Source organism: Phoenix dactylifera, chromosome 2 (genome assembly GCF_009389715.1).
Source record: "Phoenix dactylifera cultivar Barhee BC4 chromosome 2, palm_55x_up_171113_PBpolish2nd_filt_p, whole genome shotgun sequence".
NCBI classification, from domain to species: Eukaryota; Viridiplantae; Streptophyta; class Magnoliopsida; order Arecales; family Arecaceae; genus Phoenix; species Phoenix dactylifera.
This window is the reverse complement of record NC_052393.1, coordinates 2,750,757-2,771,252: the sequence shown is the minus strand read 5'-3', so window position 1 is coordinate 2,771,252 and position 20,496 is coordinate 2,750,757. Positions and strand designations below refer to the sequence as shown.

The window sequence follows — 20,496 nt, the reverse complement described above, 5'->3', positions numbered from 1 at the left end:
TACCGTTGGTCTCCCCGTCCTTCCCACAGTAGTGGAGGCCCCACCAAAACCCTTCCTTTTTACACTCTTGAAGTGATACGAGACGTGATTTCGAGTAGACCCCACGTCTCCTATTCCTCAAGATTCAATTTGGGTGATTCTGTGGGCCACATCAGTTGGGTGTAGTGAATATTTTGCCAGATGCCAGAGAAAGTTCTGGAGCCAGGACACAAGAATATCCCAGCCGTCCCTTCTCGATCGCCCCACCGTCCAAGAACCGAACCGGCTCCATCCGCTGACCGACCCACCCCCACCCCACAATCCACCGGCGCTAGCCGGTCAGTCCCCACAACTCCACCGGTTACCTCCCAGCGGTAGTCATGTATTTGTTGCTTCGCGCTCGCCAGCTTTACAGCGCTGATATTTGATTTCATGCTCGATGCTCTCCGAGCCGGAGTCGATTAAATGCCTACAAAACCCCCATTCCCACAACGCCCCTTTCTCTCCCACGGCTCATCGCTTCTTGGAAAGAACTAGGGTTTCTCCAAGAAAGCGAGCGGCGAGGGAGTTCTTTTGAAACCCATCTCGGTTCTTCTCCTGTTCCGAAGGCAGGTGAATCGAGCTAAAGAACTCGATCTTGTTCTCTTTTTTCAGATAATCTGTTTCGGTTTCGATTACAACCTTCGTTCCTTTTGTTCTCATTTTCTTTTTCTACTTTCTTTGTGACCTTTCCTTCGAGGTTTCTTCGAATTTCTTTCCTTTTTGATCGCGTTAGGTCTAATGCATGTCCATTTGGTGTTTTTTTAGGAACTACCGTTAGCAGTTTTCTCTGGGAATATCTGCCCTTCTTGATTATTTCCCCTTTTATCAAGAACATGAAGTGTTATTTATCCTTGTTTCCGTTCTTGAATTTTTATGATCCTCATTGATGATTCTTTTAAGCTCCAATATATGAATCGTCTTTCGTACGTGGATCTTGTCTATTTTGATGACATAAGGCGTTAAAGCAAAAAAAAAAAAAGAGAGAAAAAAAGAAAAAGAAGAATAGACAAATTGGTTGTCGCGACCGAATTTTCTCAACCCGTAGTATCTGAATGATGTTGATATTGTTTTAATGGATTAATGTATGATCTCAGTAGATATTCTTGTGCACTTTTCTTGTTTTGGTTGATGTTCCGACGTATGCAGTTATTGTTATTAGTACTTGACTTTTATGTGCGGTTGCAAGAAGAGAAGAACGAAAAAAGCGGGTTGCTTCATAAATGCTGTTAAGAATTCCGGCAAATGATTTGATTTTGGAATCATATCAATTACTACTTTTAATTTTATCCTTTGCTGTGATGCTGACTGCTACCACACCGGGGTTCAGAGAATGCTTTAGATGGCAAAATGGAAATTGGAAGTCTCTTCACAATCCCAGTAGTATGGCAAGAATGCAAGATCTTTTATGGAACTTCTCCAGGATATAATATGTGCTTCAGTTTTTGAGTTGAACTGAAGGTTTTTTTTTTTTAGCTTTGGTGAATTCTGTCGGTGCCTTTCTTTTGTTCAGCATTATACCATTCTTCTCAAAGTAATGATTTCAAGCTGGTCCTGGTTTTTCTTTCCTTCTTCTGGAATTATTGTTGAGAGTATTTGTTACCGAACTAGCAACTGATGATACAATCCTAGTTTTTTTTTTTAATTAAAATTGTTGAAATATAGTAGTCATTGGCCTCATTGCTTAGAGAGTTACCTGTGTACCAACTTTGCTACTGTGAATATTTTGTTTTCTTCTCTTGATATGAATCTCAACTCTATTCTGCTTGTTCTTATTTGGCAAGTGCAGATTACTTATCTTTTGGAACAGAACTTAGCTGCGGCTTTTCATACTTGTGCCTTCAGTTGCAATGGATCCAACTCAGACCGACAGCGATCCACGTCCTTTGGATTTCTCAAGATTTGATTATGAAGTTACATCACTTAACGTCGAACGCCGGATGTCTCAGGAGGCGAGGAATTTATCTGAGCTGTCTTCTGCATCAGGTTCACCTCGCCATCCTTCTGTGATCCTCGAAGACTTAAGGACAGATGACTGTCAAGATAATCTATGTTCTACCGGTGGAAGGTCTGGTGCGACCTCTCCAAGGGCATCCAGTGGTGGCGAGTCCCATTCTATAGCGACAGAAGGTTGGGAAGCCTTAAACCGCTCATTGGTGTACTTCCAAGGCCAACCGGTTGGGACCATTGCTGCATTAGACCATACAGAAGAAGCACTTAACTACAATCAGGTTTTGTTTTCTTTCATCAAGTTCCCTTGGTTTTGTCACATGTAAAGCAGATTTGCTTTTAGTTGCACCTGAAATTTATTTTCTGTTTCTATCTGATTTCTTTGTCTTTTTTTTATTGAAATAAATATGGAGGAAGTAAGGAGCTTCCCCCACAGTCAATTTATTAGGTGGTTGTTTATGATACTTCGATCTGATTTCCTTGATGCTAGACTGGTGCTGTCTCACACTTTCCGGCTGCATTTAATTTCTTTGGTGGCATACTGTTACAATTTGGCTTCCATTTTCTTATTGTCAGGCTTAAATGTTTCCCGAGATGTTGAATTCACACCAATACATGCTAGAATTCAGTGGAACTATAAATTGTCCAACTTTTAACATGAATCTTTCATGGTCTGCTCTTCTGAAATCTGATCGATGCCCAAAATTTAGTAACTAATTAAACGTCTGACTGTCGTGATCGGTCTATTACTCATTCTATATAAGTTGCTCTAAGTACTGATTAAACAGCTAGATTGGTAGTCTTAGAGTTTATAATAGTGGAGTAAATGGCACCATAGCTCAAGTTACTTCATTTAATGTTATATGAGCATTCTCTTAATCAAATGGGATATGTCGTGCCTTCATCCTCCTGAACTTTGTTCAATTAACTGTTTTTGTTTAAGGTGATGCAATAGCTACAGAGATCCCAAGGTATATGTTGGGTGGTTCTGACTTTGTTTTTAATCTGATAGGTGTTTGTGAGGGATTTTGTCTCTAGTGGCTTGGCATATCTGATGAATGGGGAGCCAGAAATTGTCAAAAACTTCCTCCTGAAAACACTCCAACTTCAATCACGGGAGAAAAGGGTGGACTGCTTCAAGTTAGGGGAAGGTGCAATGCCAGCAAGCTTCAAAGTTTTGCATGACCCAGTTCGTCAAGAAGAAGGTTTAATTGCTGATTTTGGGGAAGCTGCTATCGGAAGAGTAGCTCCTGTTGATTCTGGCTTTTGGTGGATCATATTGCTTCGTGCATACACAAAATCCACAGGTGACGCTTCCTTGGCTGAAATGCCTGAATGCCAAAAGGGCATGCGGCTTATTTTGTCTTTGAGTCTCTCTGAAGGTTTTGATACATATCCCACTTTACTCTGTGCTGATGGCTGTTGTATGATAGACCGTAGAATGGTGAGCCTCCCAATATATCTCAAGTCTATATCTGTCAAAATTTATTTTAAGACTGAGCTTGATTCCGGTTATATTAGCCTGTCTTGTATCCTTTTTGTTTCTAATTTTTGGTGGCGGATCGCTGACTTGTTGAAACTTTCCTTCTGAGGGAAAACCTGCAAATTTGACAAAGATTTCAAAACATGATATTTGCAGTTAAGCAAAAATTTTGGAACCAAAATGAGGGGCATAAATGAATGTAGACGCATAAATGAGAGGCAGAATCAACAGATTCCAAATCAAATATTAATTTTTTAAATACTTATTAAAAGTAGGAGGAATTGTTTTCCTTATTAGATTATGGTAAAATCAGGAATTCTAGACTTGACAATTCGTTAATGTGATACTAACCTGTATGGAAAAAAATATTCTCCAAACTGAAAACATGGAACAGTACATAATCAAGCCTCGTCCAAGCTATCCTGAGTCGGCTTTCTGAAACCTTGTTCGCCAGTCACTCTTATTTGCTTCGTATTTCCATGGAGAATTTTCAGCATAGGAGTTTTGCTCCATGTCCAGTCCTATTTGATTTACAAAGGGTTGGATTATGAGGAATGTATTGTAAAATTATTTTTCGAATTAAATTACAAATAGTCTTTTTTCCCTTTATTTAAAGAAGATCTCAAACTCTGCGGGGGAGTGACTATAAAATGATAAAATATCTACAAACTCTAGCTTCTTATGCCTTGGATATTTAAATAAATAAACAGAACAAGTCCAAATGCCATTGCTTATGCATAATCCATTATTAGTTTCAAAAATTTACTTTAAAACTACATATATAATACATAAGTCCAAATGCCATTGGCTATACATTTTTTTTTAATCATGCGGCCTTTGAGCAATATGGAAGAATAATTAACGAGTCTATCTAGGGGCTGTTAGAGGAACTGAGAACATTAGTTGTGCAGCTTGATAACTTGCTACTAAAATTCGAATGTGTAATTTTTTAATTGCCGAGTGTTTTGATTGCCTACAAAGTAGCATCCAACTTTTTTTCTTCTTGCACTTCATTTCTGCTCTTTCATTTTATTAAAAGCAAATGCTTTGTTGAACATAACTTGGCAGTGAGCAACAGGGGTATAGTCTTATTCTTTGAAAAACAGTCTTCATGTTTAGTTTAAGGAAAAAAGAATATAAACCTCTCGTTGTAAGCTTTTCCTGAAGATGATCCAGTGTACTAACTTATGTACTTCACATAAAACGCATTCTGCAGGGAATTTATGGTTACCCCATTGAAATACAAGCACTGTTCTTTATGGCCTTAAGCTGTGCCTTGGTTTTGCTCAAGCATGATGAAGAGGGGAAGGAATTTGCGGATCGGATAGCTAAGCGCCTTCATGCCTTGAGCTATCACTTGAGAAGTTACTTTTGGCTTGACTTTCGTCAACTTAATGACATTTATCGGTATAAAACGGAGGAATATTCTCATACGGCAGTTAACAAATTCAATGTGATGCCTGACTCTCTTCCAGACTGGGTATTTGATTTTATGCCAACCCGTGGTGGTTACTTCATTGGAAATGTTAGTCCTGCTAGAATGGACTGCCGTTGGTTTTGCTTGGGTAATTGTATGGCAATTTTATCATCATTAGCAACACCAGATCAGTCTGCAGCTATTATGGATCTTCTGGAAGAACGTTGGGCAGAATTGGTTGGAGAAATGCCTATGAAGGTCTGTTATCCAGCGATAGAAAGTCATGAATGGCGAATAGTTACTGGTTGTGATCCGAAAAACACTAGATGGAGCTACCACAATGGGGGATCTTGGCCGGGTGAGTTTCAAATGCATAATTGATATTTCTCAAGTGGTATATTAATCCCTTCTACAATTAACAAGCGCCACAAATAACTATAGTTGATTCACATGTTTGATACAATCACATATATGATATTGTTCCTGGGCGTCCAAATTGGTCTGATGTATTGCTGGTTCTTCTTTTCTTTTCTTTCTCTTTTTCTTTGTATTGGTAACAGTGAGCCAATTGCTTTGATATTAACATCTGCCGGTTCATACCACATATTGACTCATAAGCTCCAGAAATTGTATCCCATGATTACTTTTCTTATACTGATACATCACAAAACACCATTTTTCTTGTGTCTGTTATGCAAATCATTCTTAGTCTCATATTCTAGAATAGGTTTTGCCGGATAATAGATTATGGTTACTTCCAATTTCTTAAAAGATCTCTATCAAACGATGGCATACTCTGTACAGATATTCTCACATATGCATTTATTTGTAGCTTATAAGTCTGCTTTCCAAAGCATTTAAATATATGAGCCACAGATCATCCTTCCTGTAAATTGGAAGTCGTGATCATGTGCTGCTTGGTGCTTGCCTGGGCAGCAAGGACATGATGAATGCCAGTCCTCCTTGACATGCTGCTCGTGATATAGTGAACTGAGATAATATTTTTTTTTCCCAAAATCAATTTAGGGGCCTATTTCCTTGGATTATCAGATATTTGTGGCAATGCTTATGTGTAGTTGTGCCAAGGAGTGAAGGAAATTATCCTATACGTCTGAACCGATCATTGTTAGTTGTAGTCAGATCGGACCTTAAAAATTAGCGTATTTGTTTGACTGTTCATTTAATAGTGTTCGGTTCCCTCAAAAAGTTATTTCACCTTTTTCTTCTGTTTTTTTTTTTTTTGCCTTCAGTGCTACTTTGGCTTGTAGCTGCTGCATGCATTAAGACTGGACGACCCCAAGTAGCAAGACGTGCTGTCGAGCTTGCAGAATGCCGGCTGCTGAAGGATAACTGGCCTGAATATTACGATGGAAAGCAAGGGAGGTACGTTGGGAAGCAAGCTCGACAGTTCCAAACCTGGTCCATTGCTGGTTACTTGGTTGCTAAAATGATGCTTGAGGATCCCTTGCTCCTGGGCATCATAGCACTGGAGGATGATAGACAGACGCAACCTCCTCTCCAACGATGGGTTTCGTGGAGAGGGTAATTAATGCATCAGCGATTGTCTTGTTTTGCTTATGATCCTCAACAAACACTAAGCCAAGGTAGGCCACATGGTGCTCTCCTGCACGCCTCTTGAAGACATCTAATTGCTCGGAAATTTTGGAGTCGGAAATTATTATTGGTCCTGCACTGCTTCAAGAGGGCATAATTCAGCGCTTTTGCAGTTTCACGACTATTCTCAAAATTTTTCGTTTCATGCATTTATCTTCTGAATCTGCCAACTGTATAAGAGAGAGCGGTACTGATGGTGACTCGTAAATTCTTATATTGCATGCTCTGTGAACCATATTCCATGGAATTCTTCAAACATTCCAGATTACATACCGGTCTGGAGGCCTTTGTTCCGTTTTTTTTTAATTTTTTTATGAGTGAAATCTGGAGGCGTTTGTTCAAAATGATAAACTTCAGCACAATGATGTGTTCAACGAGATGTATGATTGAAGATGGTTCAGTGAACACCCCCGCACAGATGGCTGAAAAGAGCGCAATTGCCGGATGGACTTGTTCTTTGATGAGATACCGCTACATGCTTGCACAGGTATGGTGAAGGCTGGTCATAATCAACTTGTTCTGTTTTTGTTATAGTAACCGTTTCTCATCTACTTGGCGAAATAATAATAATAATAATAATAATAAGTAACATTAGTTGATTTTCCAGGCTCATTAAAAGTTAAGATGATGCCGGTCAATGTATTTCTTTCCTCGTGCATGGTCGTAGCCCGCTTCTAGCACGACTCCTCAAAAGTTCGAATATCACAAGTCAAAAAGTTTTTCTTGCACCCCAGCTGTGCATGTGAAGTAAGGGCATCACAATTCGGAGGAATAATTAAAAGGCACCGGTGTTCTCCTCGATTAAAAATCAGTTTTTCGCATATATTTTATCATACGTACGGTTGCCACCCTCCTAATAATGATCCTATGAGCCATTAGTAAGCAATGGAGCCAATAGTTTATGACGACGGCACACCAACAACCAGAATCCGCTGATTTTGTTTTTCCGCTAGCATAGTCGTGTCGTGTCACATTCAAAATGATTCGATACGGAATAATTACAGAAAATAAAAAATAAGAAAAATAAAAGTAATGCTTAAGTCTCAAGAGTTATGACTGGTGAAGGATCTTCCTGTACTTTATTGTGAGATCATATAATTAGCGTTTGCAGAATCCTAGACCCTAATTAAATCATCGTGAGGACTGAGGAGTAAACGAATCACAAACCCAAACAACTCTCTCAATCCAACCGCCAGATCCTGGATTCAAACTCGAGTTCGGTCAGATCACAAGCTCTTCTACCTTATCCCGCCGTATCATTCGATATGATCTCGTCTGATCCACTCACAATTTTCAGTTTTGTTTTTGTTTTTTTAATCCAATTCAAATAATAGAAGGTGAAAAAGAAGAATGAAACCCAGGTTGGCCGCGAAGTAGAAGGCTGCAGAAGGGCGACTCAGTGGGTGAAGGCATAGAAGACGGTGGAGATATAGACGACGAGGGCGGTGGAGACAAGCGTGACGAGCGCGGCCACCGCCCGGCCGGTGGCGGTGCTGCCGCAGGACAGCAACCCCAGGCGGATCTGGATGACGTTGATCATGGAGAGCAGCAGGAAGAGGCAGCCAATCACCGAACCCGCCGCCGAGGCGAGCATGCCGAGGCGGAGCACCCGCGCGTTGATGTGCGCCCGGAAGGACTCGTCCACGTCGTTGCTGTTGAGCAGATTGATGGCGAGCTTGAGGCCCTGGGCCACGAGGCTGGAGAAGAGGAAGAAGCTGAAGGAGACCACCTCGAACACCAGGAGGTTGCGGACGATGTCCGGGCCGGCGTCGCAGGCGGGATTGCCCTCGAGGCTCCGCTGTCCCGGGGAGGTAAGGGAGAGCCCCACGAAGACGGCGATGGTGAAGAGCGAGTTCACGTTCACCAGCCCGTCCAGCGCCGTCACGTGGACGCTCGTGGTGCTCCTCGCCTCTCCCGTCGCCGCTGACCGCCTGTCGCAGTCCTTGGGCTCGTTATCACGGTCCTCGGATCTGGAAGAAAGGCACAAGAGGAAAAAGAGGTGTTTTTTGTTTCCTTCATCTTTAGAGGAAAAAGAAAAAGAGCTTGTACTTGGGGAGGGATTGTTACTTACTCATCCATGAACAAAATGAAAGGGAATTCTGGTAATTACCGAATGCCAATGGGAATAATTACCGAATTCTTTTGGCTTGCTCGTATTATTCGATGGATTTCGAGGAGGAAGCTTGAGATGGAAAGGGTTTAGGGAAGACGAGGGGAAGAGAGAGAGAGAGAGAGAGAGAGGAAGGAGTGTGGGATTAGCAAGGGGGAGTGGTTCGGGAAGACGAGGGGAAGAGAGAGAGGAAGGAGTGTGAGATTAGCAAGGGGGAGTAGGAGAAAGGGTGAAGCTAGTGAAAAACTTAATTTGGATTTTGAAAAATACATTTTTAATTATTATAATTTTCTTTCTCCTTTTCTATTGCTGCCTGTTAGTTTCGTAGATTATTGCGTTGCACTCCAATCTACTTCCGTTGCATTATATTTACTTATTGGCCTGGATTGGTATTTCAGAAAATAAACCATATTGTATTTTGACAATTAGGTGGAGAAAATATTTCTCCAAAAATCAAAAAATGAATCCAATTATTACGGGATCCAGTACAAAATATTAACTAATGAAGTTGAATTTTTTTTTTCTGTTCTACGCAAAATTATGTTGCAGATGAGTTTTTTTTTTAAGAATTTTTTTGGCATGTATATCCTTCTAAAAAAATAAAAATATATATGTAAAATAAGTATTTTATAAAGGTATACATGAAAATAATAATTTTATGAGAATATTCGTACAATTTAGTATATTGAGAAATGCATGTTAAAGAGACATTATTTTCAGTATCTAATAGGAGACATGATTAGTACCAGATTACATGTTATGTAAATTATCTTAAAACCCTTTATTGTGGTAGCACCGCTATACTATGCAAGAAGACACAATGAGAGAGAGAGAGAGAGAGAGAGAGAGAGAGAGAGAGAGAGAAGGGGGGGGGGGGGGGGGGGGAGGAAAAAACAAAAATAATATGGAGCACTCAATTCGCGTGACTTGGGTACATTACCAAAGTTTTTTGTATCCAATTTCCTCTAAGTTTAATTTTCTCATCTAATGTTTGGTGATCTAATTTAGACCCACAAAATGAATACACCTACAAAATGTGTTAGGAACTTTCAATATATGCTTGAACTATTTTTATTTTTAATTTTTTTTATTGAATCTTATAATCAGTTATGTGCAAAAGCAATTCTTTCTAGCCACATATCTCGTGCAGTAGAGGACTAGTAGGTCAAATTTTTCTTTTTTCTTGATAAAAAATTACATCCTCTTCCACACCAATGTCTGGGAGCAATTTATGATATTTTATGGCAATTGGTACACCATCAAGCTATCGGCAAACCAACAACATTATTAGTTTTGCTTGTTAATCATATGGTGGACCTCATGTAATAATCTAGCTCTGGATCTTGTTAATCTAGCATCTGCCATCGGTCATTAGATTGCTCTTGGTACCTCCCATCGTATGAACTAACCACATCACCATCTCTTTATGCACATCTACAACAACCCAATCACACAGTAAGCTGGCTCCCCACTTTTGATACTTGCAACTTGGGTGTGAATTCATGACATCTCAACCTCCCAAAAAATCTCTTGGACATTATACATAGGATAGCTCCTGCAGTCTCGACTAGTAGTATAAACTTTCTTTACCCATCAAGAAACAAAATAGGAAAAAGGAAAGAGAGCATGGGTGAACAAGTAATGTTGTATTGGGTATCTTAAACATCCTCATGGCTCTCATGGACATTGTAAGATGGTACATCGTTTGCTTAGCCTAAAACAACTTAAGCTGTTAGGATTAAATAAATTTATTTATATATTTTATATTTTATATACTTTTATTTTTTTTCATATAAGTCGGATTTTTCGGTATTCTAATATCATATTGAAATTATCATTTATCCCAAAAATTTAAGATGGCAGATGGATTTATTTATATATTTTATATTTTTTTATATAGTATTGACTCCTCAATCCCCGTTCTGACGCGCCGCAGATCCAAAGGCTCGCTGCGCCGTCACTCCGGTACGGTCGTCTTGTTTCCATCGCTCCCACCGTACTCGGTCGCAAGTCGTTAGCCGAAACCAGGGGAAAAGGCCGGCGTCACGTCCGAGCCCTACGTGCATCTCGGAGCTCTCTATAAATTCTCCCCCATCCCTCCCCCTTCCGCCATTCCAAAGCCGCTGCCCATCGACGGCGAGCCAATGGCGTCGTCGCCCGGCGGTGGGTGGGGCGTCTCATCTCTTTCCAGCCCCGCACTCCTCATCAGGTACTCACCGCTGCCCGCACTCGCTTTCTTTCCTCTTTCCTCCACTTTCTCATTGATCGTTTCGCTTCTTACCCCAATGCCTTTTCTTTCGATTCTTGGAATGAGAGGTACGGCGGAGAGATCGACGTGGCGGGAGATGGCGAGAGAGCAAGAACCGGAAAGCATCCAAAACCCTTCTCTGGTCCACTCCGACTGTAAGTTCCATTTTCTCTCCATCTACCTTAATTTTCTCTGAGATTTAAAGATTTGGATAAAATCCCCAAGAAAAGCATCTAGAACTGTTATTTTCCATCGAATTTGAGGTCTTTCCTAACCCAACCCACCTCTATTATTCAATTAAATTTTTTACGTTGGATCCGGAGTTGGAAAGCGTCCAAGAAACCTGTCTGGTCCCAATTGCATGTCCAATTTATTTCTTTCTCGATTCACATGGGTTTTTCAAATCTCCAAGAACACCATCCAGAATGGTGAATTCTGACAAGCAGCCTGCCTTTTATCTAATGACAAGTCGACACATTGGAGTCACATCAACAATAAAATAAGCATCTTTCTTTATTTTCTCTAGTTCAATTGCAATAGTTTGCCCTGGCATACTGCTTCCGAGACAGAAGTCTGCCATTTAGGCTGATTGTATTAAGAAATCAAAATTCATGTAGCACAGGGATAATTACAGATGAGAAATATATAATTGGAAACCCAAGGATCAAAGAATGTCTTAAAAGTAATACTTTGCATTTATTTGAGAATCTCTTTTAGCATAACCAATGCAGCCAGTATTGAGAAATACTAGGATGAAAAGATATCTACACCACAAGAAGGAATAATGTTTTACTTGTTATAATGAGTCAGTGATGCATGGCCGCAAGCGGGAAGCCTTTCTACTATGTATCAATGTGTTCCCAGAAACATCCCAACCAGGTTTTCTTTGTACTCGTAATTGGTTCCCGGCCTCTATAGCCATTCTCTAAGATGTTCTTCAATCTGTTGTCAGAGTGTTTTTAACTCAATTACTCTACTATTAGGAAATCATAGAAATGGCTGTTCTTTTCTGTTTCTTAAGTTTTATTGAAGGTATAATCCGATCTGCAAAACTTAGTTCTCCTTAAGTTAAAAAGTTGGGATTGCAATGTAATAAGTTATTCAGTAACCAACTGCCGAACCACTAAACCTTTGTGTTTCTTGTTGAATTGTTGCAGAGAGTGATGGTGTGGATTACTTTTTAAACAGATTATCATCTAATTCCATTTCTTGCATATGATGAATGAATCTATCCTGGATGGTAAATCTTTGGTGCATGACGAATCGTTTAGATAATTGCATCTTACCAATTTTGGCAGTTACTGGTGTGCCTTCTTCTAGAAGAACTCTTTCTTTTTGCCACTATTGATTCACTGCCAGACCTGATGTCGGTGTATTTCAAAAGAAATGCATATTTTACTAAAGTAACATACTATTACTAAAAGCAATCCAAACTTAGTATTCCAATAGCTTGTTGAGCAATCTACATGTGATCCTGAGTGAAAATTGTAGTTTCTGTACATTCCATTGGCAGTATGATCTGTTTCTCTTTGGAGGTCCTGAAATGAGAACCATGGCACTAGAATGATATTTTCTTTTCTCTTGTGGAAGATTATGCAGGTTTCAGGAAAAAGAAATGTACAGCAAAATGGATTTAAATTCAATTTTAGAACCTTGTAAAAGAGTATCCTTTCAAACTCGCAGCTACCTTAGGAGGGAATAGAGTGACATATGGATACCTCCTCAAGGGTGTTTTAATCATGTTATGACCTGCCATATGTCCGCGAATGATAAAACACTAGAAATGAGCAAGAATGTCCTTTCAACTACATCGGATCTACTTGTTGTCCAACTGTCAACCTTGACAGTAGTGGCTCAAAATATCTAACTTTCTGGAAACATTATGACTGATCCAAACTGTCAGAACCCAGGATCTCATCCAAAATGGCTAGCTGGAAGGTATTATTTGAGTTTCTACAAAACCCAAATAACTTTGAATACATAAACTTCTTGATCAGTTGAAGGCAGTCTATAGTTAACTGCTACAAAACCCAGATATAATTTGTTAGAATGAACTCACAAAATCAGTATTGGAGAAGGAAAATTAACAGAACCACTGATGAACCCAAAACTGAGAGTAGGAACCCATGATCTAGATTACTATCACCAGCTCTCCTGCAGAACAGCTTTAATCAACCTCCTCCATCTTGCTCTGCTCATCGCCATCCTCTTCCAAAGCCGGCATGTCCATGTCGTCACCACCAGCGTCCTCCTCATCAATGTTCAGACCCAACTCCTGCATTCGGTGTATCCTCCCTGCAGAGGTGTTAGGGTCTTCCCAACTGAATGCAGATGTCAAAAGAGCTGTCTCCAAGAGGAGCAAGTCCTTCACTGATTTGTCGTTCTTATCAACCTCTGCTCTCTTCCTCAGCTCCTTCATGATTCCATTGTCCGGATTGATCTCCATAGTCTTCTTGCTGGACATGTAAGAGCCCATGCTGTTGTCCCTCCATAATCCTCTCCATGTTGGCAGTCCATCCATATTCACCAGCCACTAAACAGCAGGGTGAGTCCACAATCCTGTCAGATTACCACCACCTTCTCAACCTTTTCTCCCAAAATATCCTTCATTGTCTTGCAAGGGCTCTCAAATGCAGCTTTTTTTCTCCTCCTTTTTCTTCTTTTCCTCGTCTGCCTCCTGAGGCTTTCCTTTGTTGCAGATGCAAGCTTCTTACCATCATACTCCTTTGGCCTTTAGATGTCTGACCGCATTCTCATCAACAGCATCTACCGTGAATAGGACTCCATAGCCCTTCTTCTTCAACCTGCCCAAGAAAGGAGAGTTCTCAACCGCCTTCCTGCTCTCACCTGTGATGTGGTAGATGTCCTTTGGCCCTATTTCATCCTGGTCACATAGTCCTTCAAGCTGGTCATCTCTTCATCACTCTTCATGGAGTGGTAGCGGATGAGATCTGCCAGCTTTGCTCTGTTCTGGCTATCCTCATGGCTTCCCAATTTCAGATTATTTGAGAAGGCCTCATAGAACTTGTTATAATCCTCTTTGTTCTCGGCGATCTCAGAGAACATCTCAATGCATTTCTTCGCAAGATTCTTCCTGATCACCTTGAGAATCTTGTTCTGCTGAAGCATTTCACAAGAGATGTTGAGAGGGAGGTCATCAGAATCCACAGCATCCTTCACAAAGCTGAGGTACTCTGGGATAAGCCCCTTTCACTTGTCCATGCTGAAGACCCTTCTCACATACAGCTTGATGTTGTTCAGCTCCTTCCTTGTATCAAAGAGGTCGAAAGGTGCCCTCCTTGGGACAAAGAGATGTCCTCAAACTCGAGCTGTCCCTCCACATAGAAATGCTTGACAGCCAAAAGGTCTTCCCAGTCATTAGTCAGGCTCTTGTAGAAGGAAGCGTATTCCTCCTTGGTGATTTCCTCAGGCTTCTGAAGCCGGATGGGCTTCTGCTTGTTGTTGGGAGACCACTCATGAGAGACCTCCTTCCACCTTTTTCTTCTTGGACTTGGTCTCCTTTTCCTTGTCAACCTCTTCCACATCACCTTCCTCTTCCTTCTTGGTATACTTATCTTCATAATCACTGGTCTCCCTCTCGGTGGTCTTGTCGGTCTAGAACTAAATTAGATAGCTGATGAATTCTGAGTGCTGCTTCACCAAATCCTTCAGCCTCCTCTCTTCCAAGTATTCCAATGCAATGCAATGCAATGTTTAATTTTACTTGTAAGAACCAACAATATGAAGTAGTTCATCATAGAAGTGAACTTTTACAGATATAGAAAGAAACTTTTCCCAGTCTTCCTTGAGATAGAGTGTGATCTGCGTTCCCCTGCCGAGCTGCTCGCCCCTTAGTATCTGGTGACAATGGGATTCCCTGCCTGCAGTGCTTGCATGGATCCTTCTGTGCCAGACCACGCAATGGCTCCCAAATTGGGAGCCAGGTCTGAAGTACCAGAGTAACACAAGTTTTGGAATATTACAAAAAAAAAAAAAATTGTCTTAGAAAAAAATGATTACAAAGCTGACACCAAAACTCTTTTCCGGGTATTTTTCCCCCAAGGGGCCTCTTCTAATGAGTTGAATTCCCAGTAGAAGCAACCAAAGACAAACTCTGCATAAAAGACAAAGCTCTACTTCTTTTTCATCCATATCCTATTAATTTTTAAATGCAAGGTGATCGATTGTAAATAAATAAATAAATAAATAGAAAAATAATGTTTATGCTGATCGAGACCCAAGGGGAAAATATCCCTAGTTGGTGAGATTGGCAGGAAGCAAACAATTTATTGAACCATCTGTTCTCACCACATCTTGTTACTGTTACATAGAATCTTGATCGTCTATAAAGATTCTATGACCAGAATTTTGGAACCCAAACTTTCTAATCCCGCAAAAAAGACTGATTCTGGAGGATCAGAGTCTCCACAAGAGCAGAACCATATGAACTTCTGAAATTCTCAAAGAAAAAAGAAAGCAATTATAAGGAAACCTAATCAAAATTGAAATAAATCAAAGAAATCAGAGATGCCAATGCATATTATTATGTGGTCTGACACATTATTCTTGGACCCACTGCAACACCATGATCTTTCCTAACTCCACATTTTTTTTTCTCCTGAATTAGAATTCCAGGTAATTAATTATGCAAAAAGATTCATAAAACCCGATTGAAGATTCCTACTGCATTTTCCAGATTCAAGGTCCTGTTTCCATTACTTTGAAGCCAGAAACCTAGAGGCACAGCCAGTGTCAAAGAACATAGCAATTACTAGAAGTGCAAGGCATGGGGGGCTGGGAAATGGTTACCAGCCGATGCCGCTGTTGATGATGGAAAGGGCCTTGCAGTCCTTGTCAGGCACGACATAGATGAAGAAGAGCTTCGGCTGAGCATCCAGGTTGCTCCTGTCCATCAAGCTCTCGAATCCAATTTTATCCAACTCCTCTACTTATCTACAGAGGGGAAAAAAACACGAGAACAGAAAGATCAACAGATAGTCTGGAAACAAAAAAAGAAGTCGCATCAGAGGCGACGCTGATGAGCTCGCGGAGGAATTATTGGAGTAGAAGGTGTTGATATAGAGGTTGAGGAGATGGTTTATCTCCGCCTAGAATGCGAACGTCTCCATCTCCCGTATTACATGTCTGTCATTGCTTCTGCTGGGCTAATCTAACGAAGAAGTTTCGCGCCTAGATTCGAAGGAGTTGCTAATAAAGGAAACAACAACAATACTAACTTCCAAGGAGAATCTAACATATACCAGCAATCACTCAGCATGGCTGGTCTAATACCTTTTTTTTAGTTCTTGTAGCTGTGAAACAATTCCCTTTCTTAGTTCATGTATACTATAATTAAGTGTTATTAATATGGTGTGAAAATAAGTAATAATATTATCCATTCTACATCATACTTATCAACATATTACATACATATATTAAAAATATTCATAATCATGCAGGTGGTTATGTATTGGGATATTTAACTGTAATTATAACAAAATCCAACTAGACGTGCCAATTCAGACTCTTCCGCCATGGCACAATGCCACGGCAAGCGGCGGAGAGGAGGAGGGGAGAACTAGTGTGTGATGGAGAGAGAGAGAGATAGAGAGGGAGGGAGAGGAGAGAGATAGGAAGAGGGGGTGGCGCGAGGGGTTCTCCTATCGAACGGAGCCCAACCGAGGAGTTTCGTGGAGAAGGAGGACTGTCTATGGTGCCGCAAAGGGCGCCGGCGCCGCGCCCTCCGCCCCTCTTATGTTCACAGAGTAGGGCGACGCCCCCTGCTTTGATCAAAATAGGAGGTGCTCTTATTCAATGGCAGTAGAGTCTAGCTACTTCGTTCGTTGACCGATCTGGCCAACCTGGTCCTCACGTAAGTAAAGCCAAAGCCGGTCAACAAATTTCTATGAATTTAAGATTTGACTTGGGAGGGGGCGTAGGGAAGGTGTTTCGTTCCATAGTGGACGTGACGAGGAAAAGTGAATTTGTTTTATTCAACTCAAAGTAATTTACTATGATCAGAGAATTAGCAATGTTAAAGCCAGTAGATGAGTTAAACGATTCAACTACCAAACCACAATGGATAGGATTGTGGTATCATCTATACTCTTATGTAGATTATCTTTAGGATATTTTACAAAAATGGCCGCCTTATTTTCTTTTTTTGTAGAATTGATTTGGGTTTTTTTTATATTTTCAAGAATGGTTGTTTCCACTTTTTCAGACCAAAATGTCATTCATCTTGTTTTTGTACATAGTTTTACCTAAACCTAAACATGAACTATAAGATTCTAAGGGGACATTTGATTCGTAATTGAAATCGGAATCGGAATTGAAATCAGAATGGATTGCAATATGAATTGGAACGGTTCGTGGCCAGAATCTGAATCGGAATCCGAATCGAATTTGAATAATATGTGATGAATGCCATTTGACACACAATTCCTAGAGATTCCAAGCACTATAATCTTGTTTCTAACATATTGTGCATAGATGAAGTTTAGGAATGTAGTTTATAGATTTCTTACATGCTAGGACCTATACATGGGTTAAAGTATCAATCAAAATAAACTTGTGCAACTTGTTCTATGATTAGTGCTTTATAAATCAAGGAGTAAAACAAGGAACAAGATCAAGAAATCTAACAACAAAGGCAATTAAAGATTCCATCATATATGATTTTCAGTTTTTTAACCTATTTTTTCTGTTAAACAATTTCTCAAATAAAGTTTGTTCAATTACATGCTAACATAAAAACCACATAACTTGTGTCAGGACGCATCGGGTCAGGTCGGGTCGGTTAATAAGTTGGAAGACCCAAATTAGACCCATATAATAATTGAATTGGGATCCGACTTGAGATGTGGAACGGGTCCAAGTTTGGAAGTCAACCCAGCCCCATGGATCCTCCAGATTGGGTCTAAGCGGGGTTAGGTTGAGTTGGGTCACAAGTCAACCCGACTTATTTGCAGCCTTAATTAGGAGTATGGGTCATATTGCAACAAGTTGAAATAATATGAAAAATGCAGCGCTGATGTTATAGTAATTAGGCATGCAGGAGGTGTTTGCAAATTCATACAAGATACAGGGAGTTATTACTTAAACCTTTTTTTTATAGAAATGGACAGGGATAAAAAAGTAATTCGAGGGGATAACTTTCCTTTCCTCCATAATGTAATTCTATTGCACAAAATTATTGGAATTGAATTAACCTTCCAAACTAATGAAATAAAATTATACCTTTGACCATCTATTTATCCTCTTCGATGGTATAAACCCATTATCCCGCCTTTCTTGGGTGCAGATATCCTCAAGTTATTCTACATCCAAATAGGGTCTACTTAGGGGCGTGCAATAAACTAACCAAACTGTGAATCTGATTCGATCCGGTCTCTTCGGTTCGGTTTATATCGGTTTTTTTCTAAATTCAATTTGGTGTCGCTTTGAGAAAGTCTCGAATCAAAAAAAAAAAAAAGTTTGATTTCGGTTTGAGTTTTTAGAAAAATTCAGACCGTCTCGACACAGGTCATATGTATATATAAATATATACATTCAAACCAAATCGATTTGACCCGATCTATATATATATATCCCATTCAATCCGATCTATATGTGTATATATATGCATATATATTCAATATTTTAAATTTTTTATATATTTAGATTTAGTTCAATTCATTAGTCTAGCCAATTGAATATCAGTCCTATATAAAATAAAATTTTTATGTTTAGATTTAATTCAGTACATATAGCCCAACTTATTAAATATCAATCGAATAAATCAAACCGGAAGAAGCTAATTTTTTTAGCTCGATGTGAACTGACTTTTTTAAATAGGTCGATCTGATTTCAAACCGAGAACGTCCAGTCGAGTCCCTTCTGTTGTCATTCCATATATATATATATATATATATATATATATATATATATATATATATATATATATATATATATATATATATATATATATAGCGAGCATGGCAGAAGTGTGCTCTATGGTATTATCCAAGTCCCTAAGAATTTGGTAAAGATGTCACTTAGGAGTGTGGAAGATGTCCTAGCTACCAAATCCTTCTGCAAATTTGGAAACCATCTAAAATCTAAAATACAAGATGATGTGAGTCTAAGATGGTCGCACAGACCTATTCAACAAATACATGATTCTTTTGCGACTCTAACCAGCTTTAAGAAAGCATATTTAGCTCTAATTTCAATATCTCGGGACCTACAACCATTTCGCCATTGGGGCCGATAGTTCATGATATTTGTAGACTTATGGAGGAGTGCAGCTCCTACCAGGCTACGCATATATACAGGGAGGCAAATGGTGATGCCGACTGGGTAGCCTCGTTTGTGGCTCATCACTCAGGAGGCTTTGTATGGGTGGACCACACATCTTTGCCAATGGGTATTTTGTTTTCTAATTTTGTTGGCCGCATTCATACTCGTCGACTATGAGCCGCCGTTGTACTAAAAAAATAAATAAATAAATCGAGATTAGCCTCTTGGTGACAAAAAGCCCCAGTTGTAGGGAAAGCAACCGGCACAGTGTGATAGCAATTTCGTAGCAAAGGAACACTGCGATGTAAATTAAGATAGCAGACCACAATGGCGGGAAACAAAATCCAATGTGTGGGGCTCAAAATAGCTCGGGTTAAAGAAAAACCTAGACTGCAATCGGCTCAAGTATTCTTGATTGGACTAAACCTCCGTGGAAATAACCCAGACTGCAAACGGGTTAAAGAAAAACCCAGACTGCTCGTCATCCTCGATTAGCATTCCTTCAAGATAAATTCCGCCCAACTTGACCTGTCATAGAAATATCCATTTGAACCCAAGAAAAAACTCACTGAGAATGGACGACCATATAGTTGATCAGACAAATAAGCTAGACCTAACCCAAAGCAACCTGCCCTCTAATTGAATAAGATATGTACCCAAAAAAAGACATTATCCCGAGAAGCACCGTTTTCCTATGGCTATTCTTAGAACTTTTCATCTGTTTCCAATTGAATAAGATCTGAACTTTTTGTCAAATTATAAAAGTATCCAATCAAACCTGGTCACCCTCCCCTCCTCTCTGCTCTCCATCATGTGCGATTTTTTTCATCACGGACACTCTTTTCATCAGGGACGACTTTCTCCATCACGGACGACTCTCTCAATCATGAAACATCGATGCATTGCCCAAAGTCTCTTTTCAATTTTCCATCGCCCTCTGGCTCTGCTGGTAGCTATAAGCCTCTAAATTTCTAATCTAATATGTATGATGGACTGCTTGACCGGCCTTTCCATAACTTCTATTTTTTTTTATTTTTATTTTTGTGTGTATGTGTGTGTGATGATAAGGTAGGCAAAAAAAGCCGCCGACCATTAATGATAAGGGAGGAATCTTCAAAGTTCTTTACCCCAAAATAAAACATGAGTAAGCACAAAAAGGAAGAGGAAAAAGATGAGGAATCTTCAAAGTTCTTTATCTCAAAACAAAACATGAGTTATCACAGAAAAGGAAAGGAAAAAGATGTGGGTGTCATCAATTCTAATCTAATAGACGATGGCCTACCTGACTTTTTTTTTCTTTCTAATTTAATAGAGTGTGAAATTTGGTTAATTGTTTTTCTGCTTGACTTTTCCATGACCACAAGATAATTAGGGAG

At 39.8% G+C, this 20,496-nt stretch overlaps 2 protein-coding genes, 1 long non-coding RNA gene and 1 pseudogene across 3 annotated transcripts; 2 read left to right on the top strand and 2 right to left on the bottom strand.

The window, feature by feature from the left end:
- Positions 1-1,805: 1,805 nt before the first annotated feature.
- On the top strand, positions 1,806-6,752 carry LOC103715456 (probable alkaline/neutral invertase F). Its single transcript, XM_008803073.4, has 4 exons — positions 1,806-2,249; positions 2,981-3,412; positions 4,668-5,226; positions 6,119-6,752. The coding sequence occupies exons 1-4, from the start codon at positions 1,869-1,871 to the stop codon at positions 6,412-6,414; spliced, it is 1,668 nt and encodes a 555-aa protein (XP_008801295.1). The 5' UTR covers positions 1,806-1,868; the 3' UTR covers positions 6,415-6,752.
- An 862-nt stretch (positions 6,753-7,614) lies between these two features.
- Positions 7,615-8,730, bottom strand: LOC103715455. The gene is made up of 2 exons (XM_008803072.4): positions 8,554-8,730; positions 7,615-8,452 (listed from the first exon to the last, which is right to left on the bottom strand). Exons 1-2 carry the CDS (start codon positions 8,559-8,561, stop codon positions 7,879-7,881), a joined length of 582 nt encoding a protein of 193 aa, XP_008801294.2. The 5' UTR covers positions 8,562-8,730; the 3' UTR covers positions 7,615-7,878.
- A 1,789-nt stretch (positions 8,731-10,519) lies between these two features.
- Positions 10,520-12,288, top strand: LOC120105120. The gene is made up of 2 exons (XR_005507508.1): positions 10,520-10,995; positions 11,998-12,288. It is a non-coding gene; the product is annotated as an uncharacterized LOC120105120 (long non-coding RNA).
- A 483-nt stretch (positions 12,289-12,771) lies between these two features.
- LOC103715454 lies at positions 12,772-15,753 on the bottom strand (annotated as a pseudogene).
- Positions 15,754-20,496: the final 4,743 nt, after the last annotated feature.

Excerpts from the sequence above, each read along its gene's own strand:
- LOC103715456 (XM_008803073.4), top strand. The coding sequence starts at position 1,869 with ATGGATCCAACTCAGACCGACAGCGATCCACGTCCTTTGGATTTCTCA. Across the intron at positions 2,250-2,980 it reads AAGCACTTAACTACAATCAG|GTGTTTGTGAGGGATTTTGT; the intron begins GTTTTGTTTTCT and ends TTAATCTGATAG. Across the intron at positions 5,227-6,118 it reads CAATGGGGGATCTTGGCCGG|TGCTACTTTGGCTTGTAGCT; the intron begins GTGAGTTTCAAA and ends TTTTGCCTTCAG.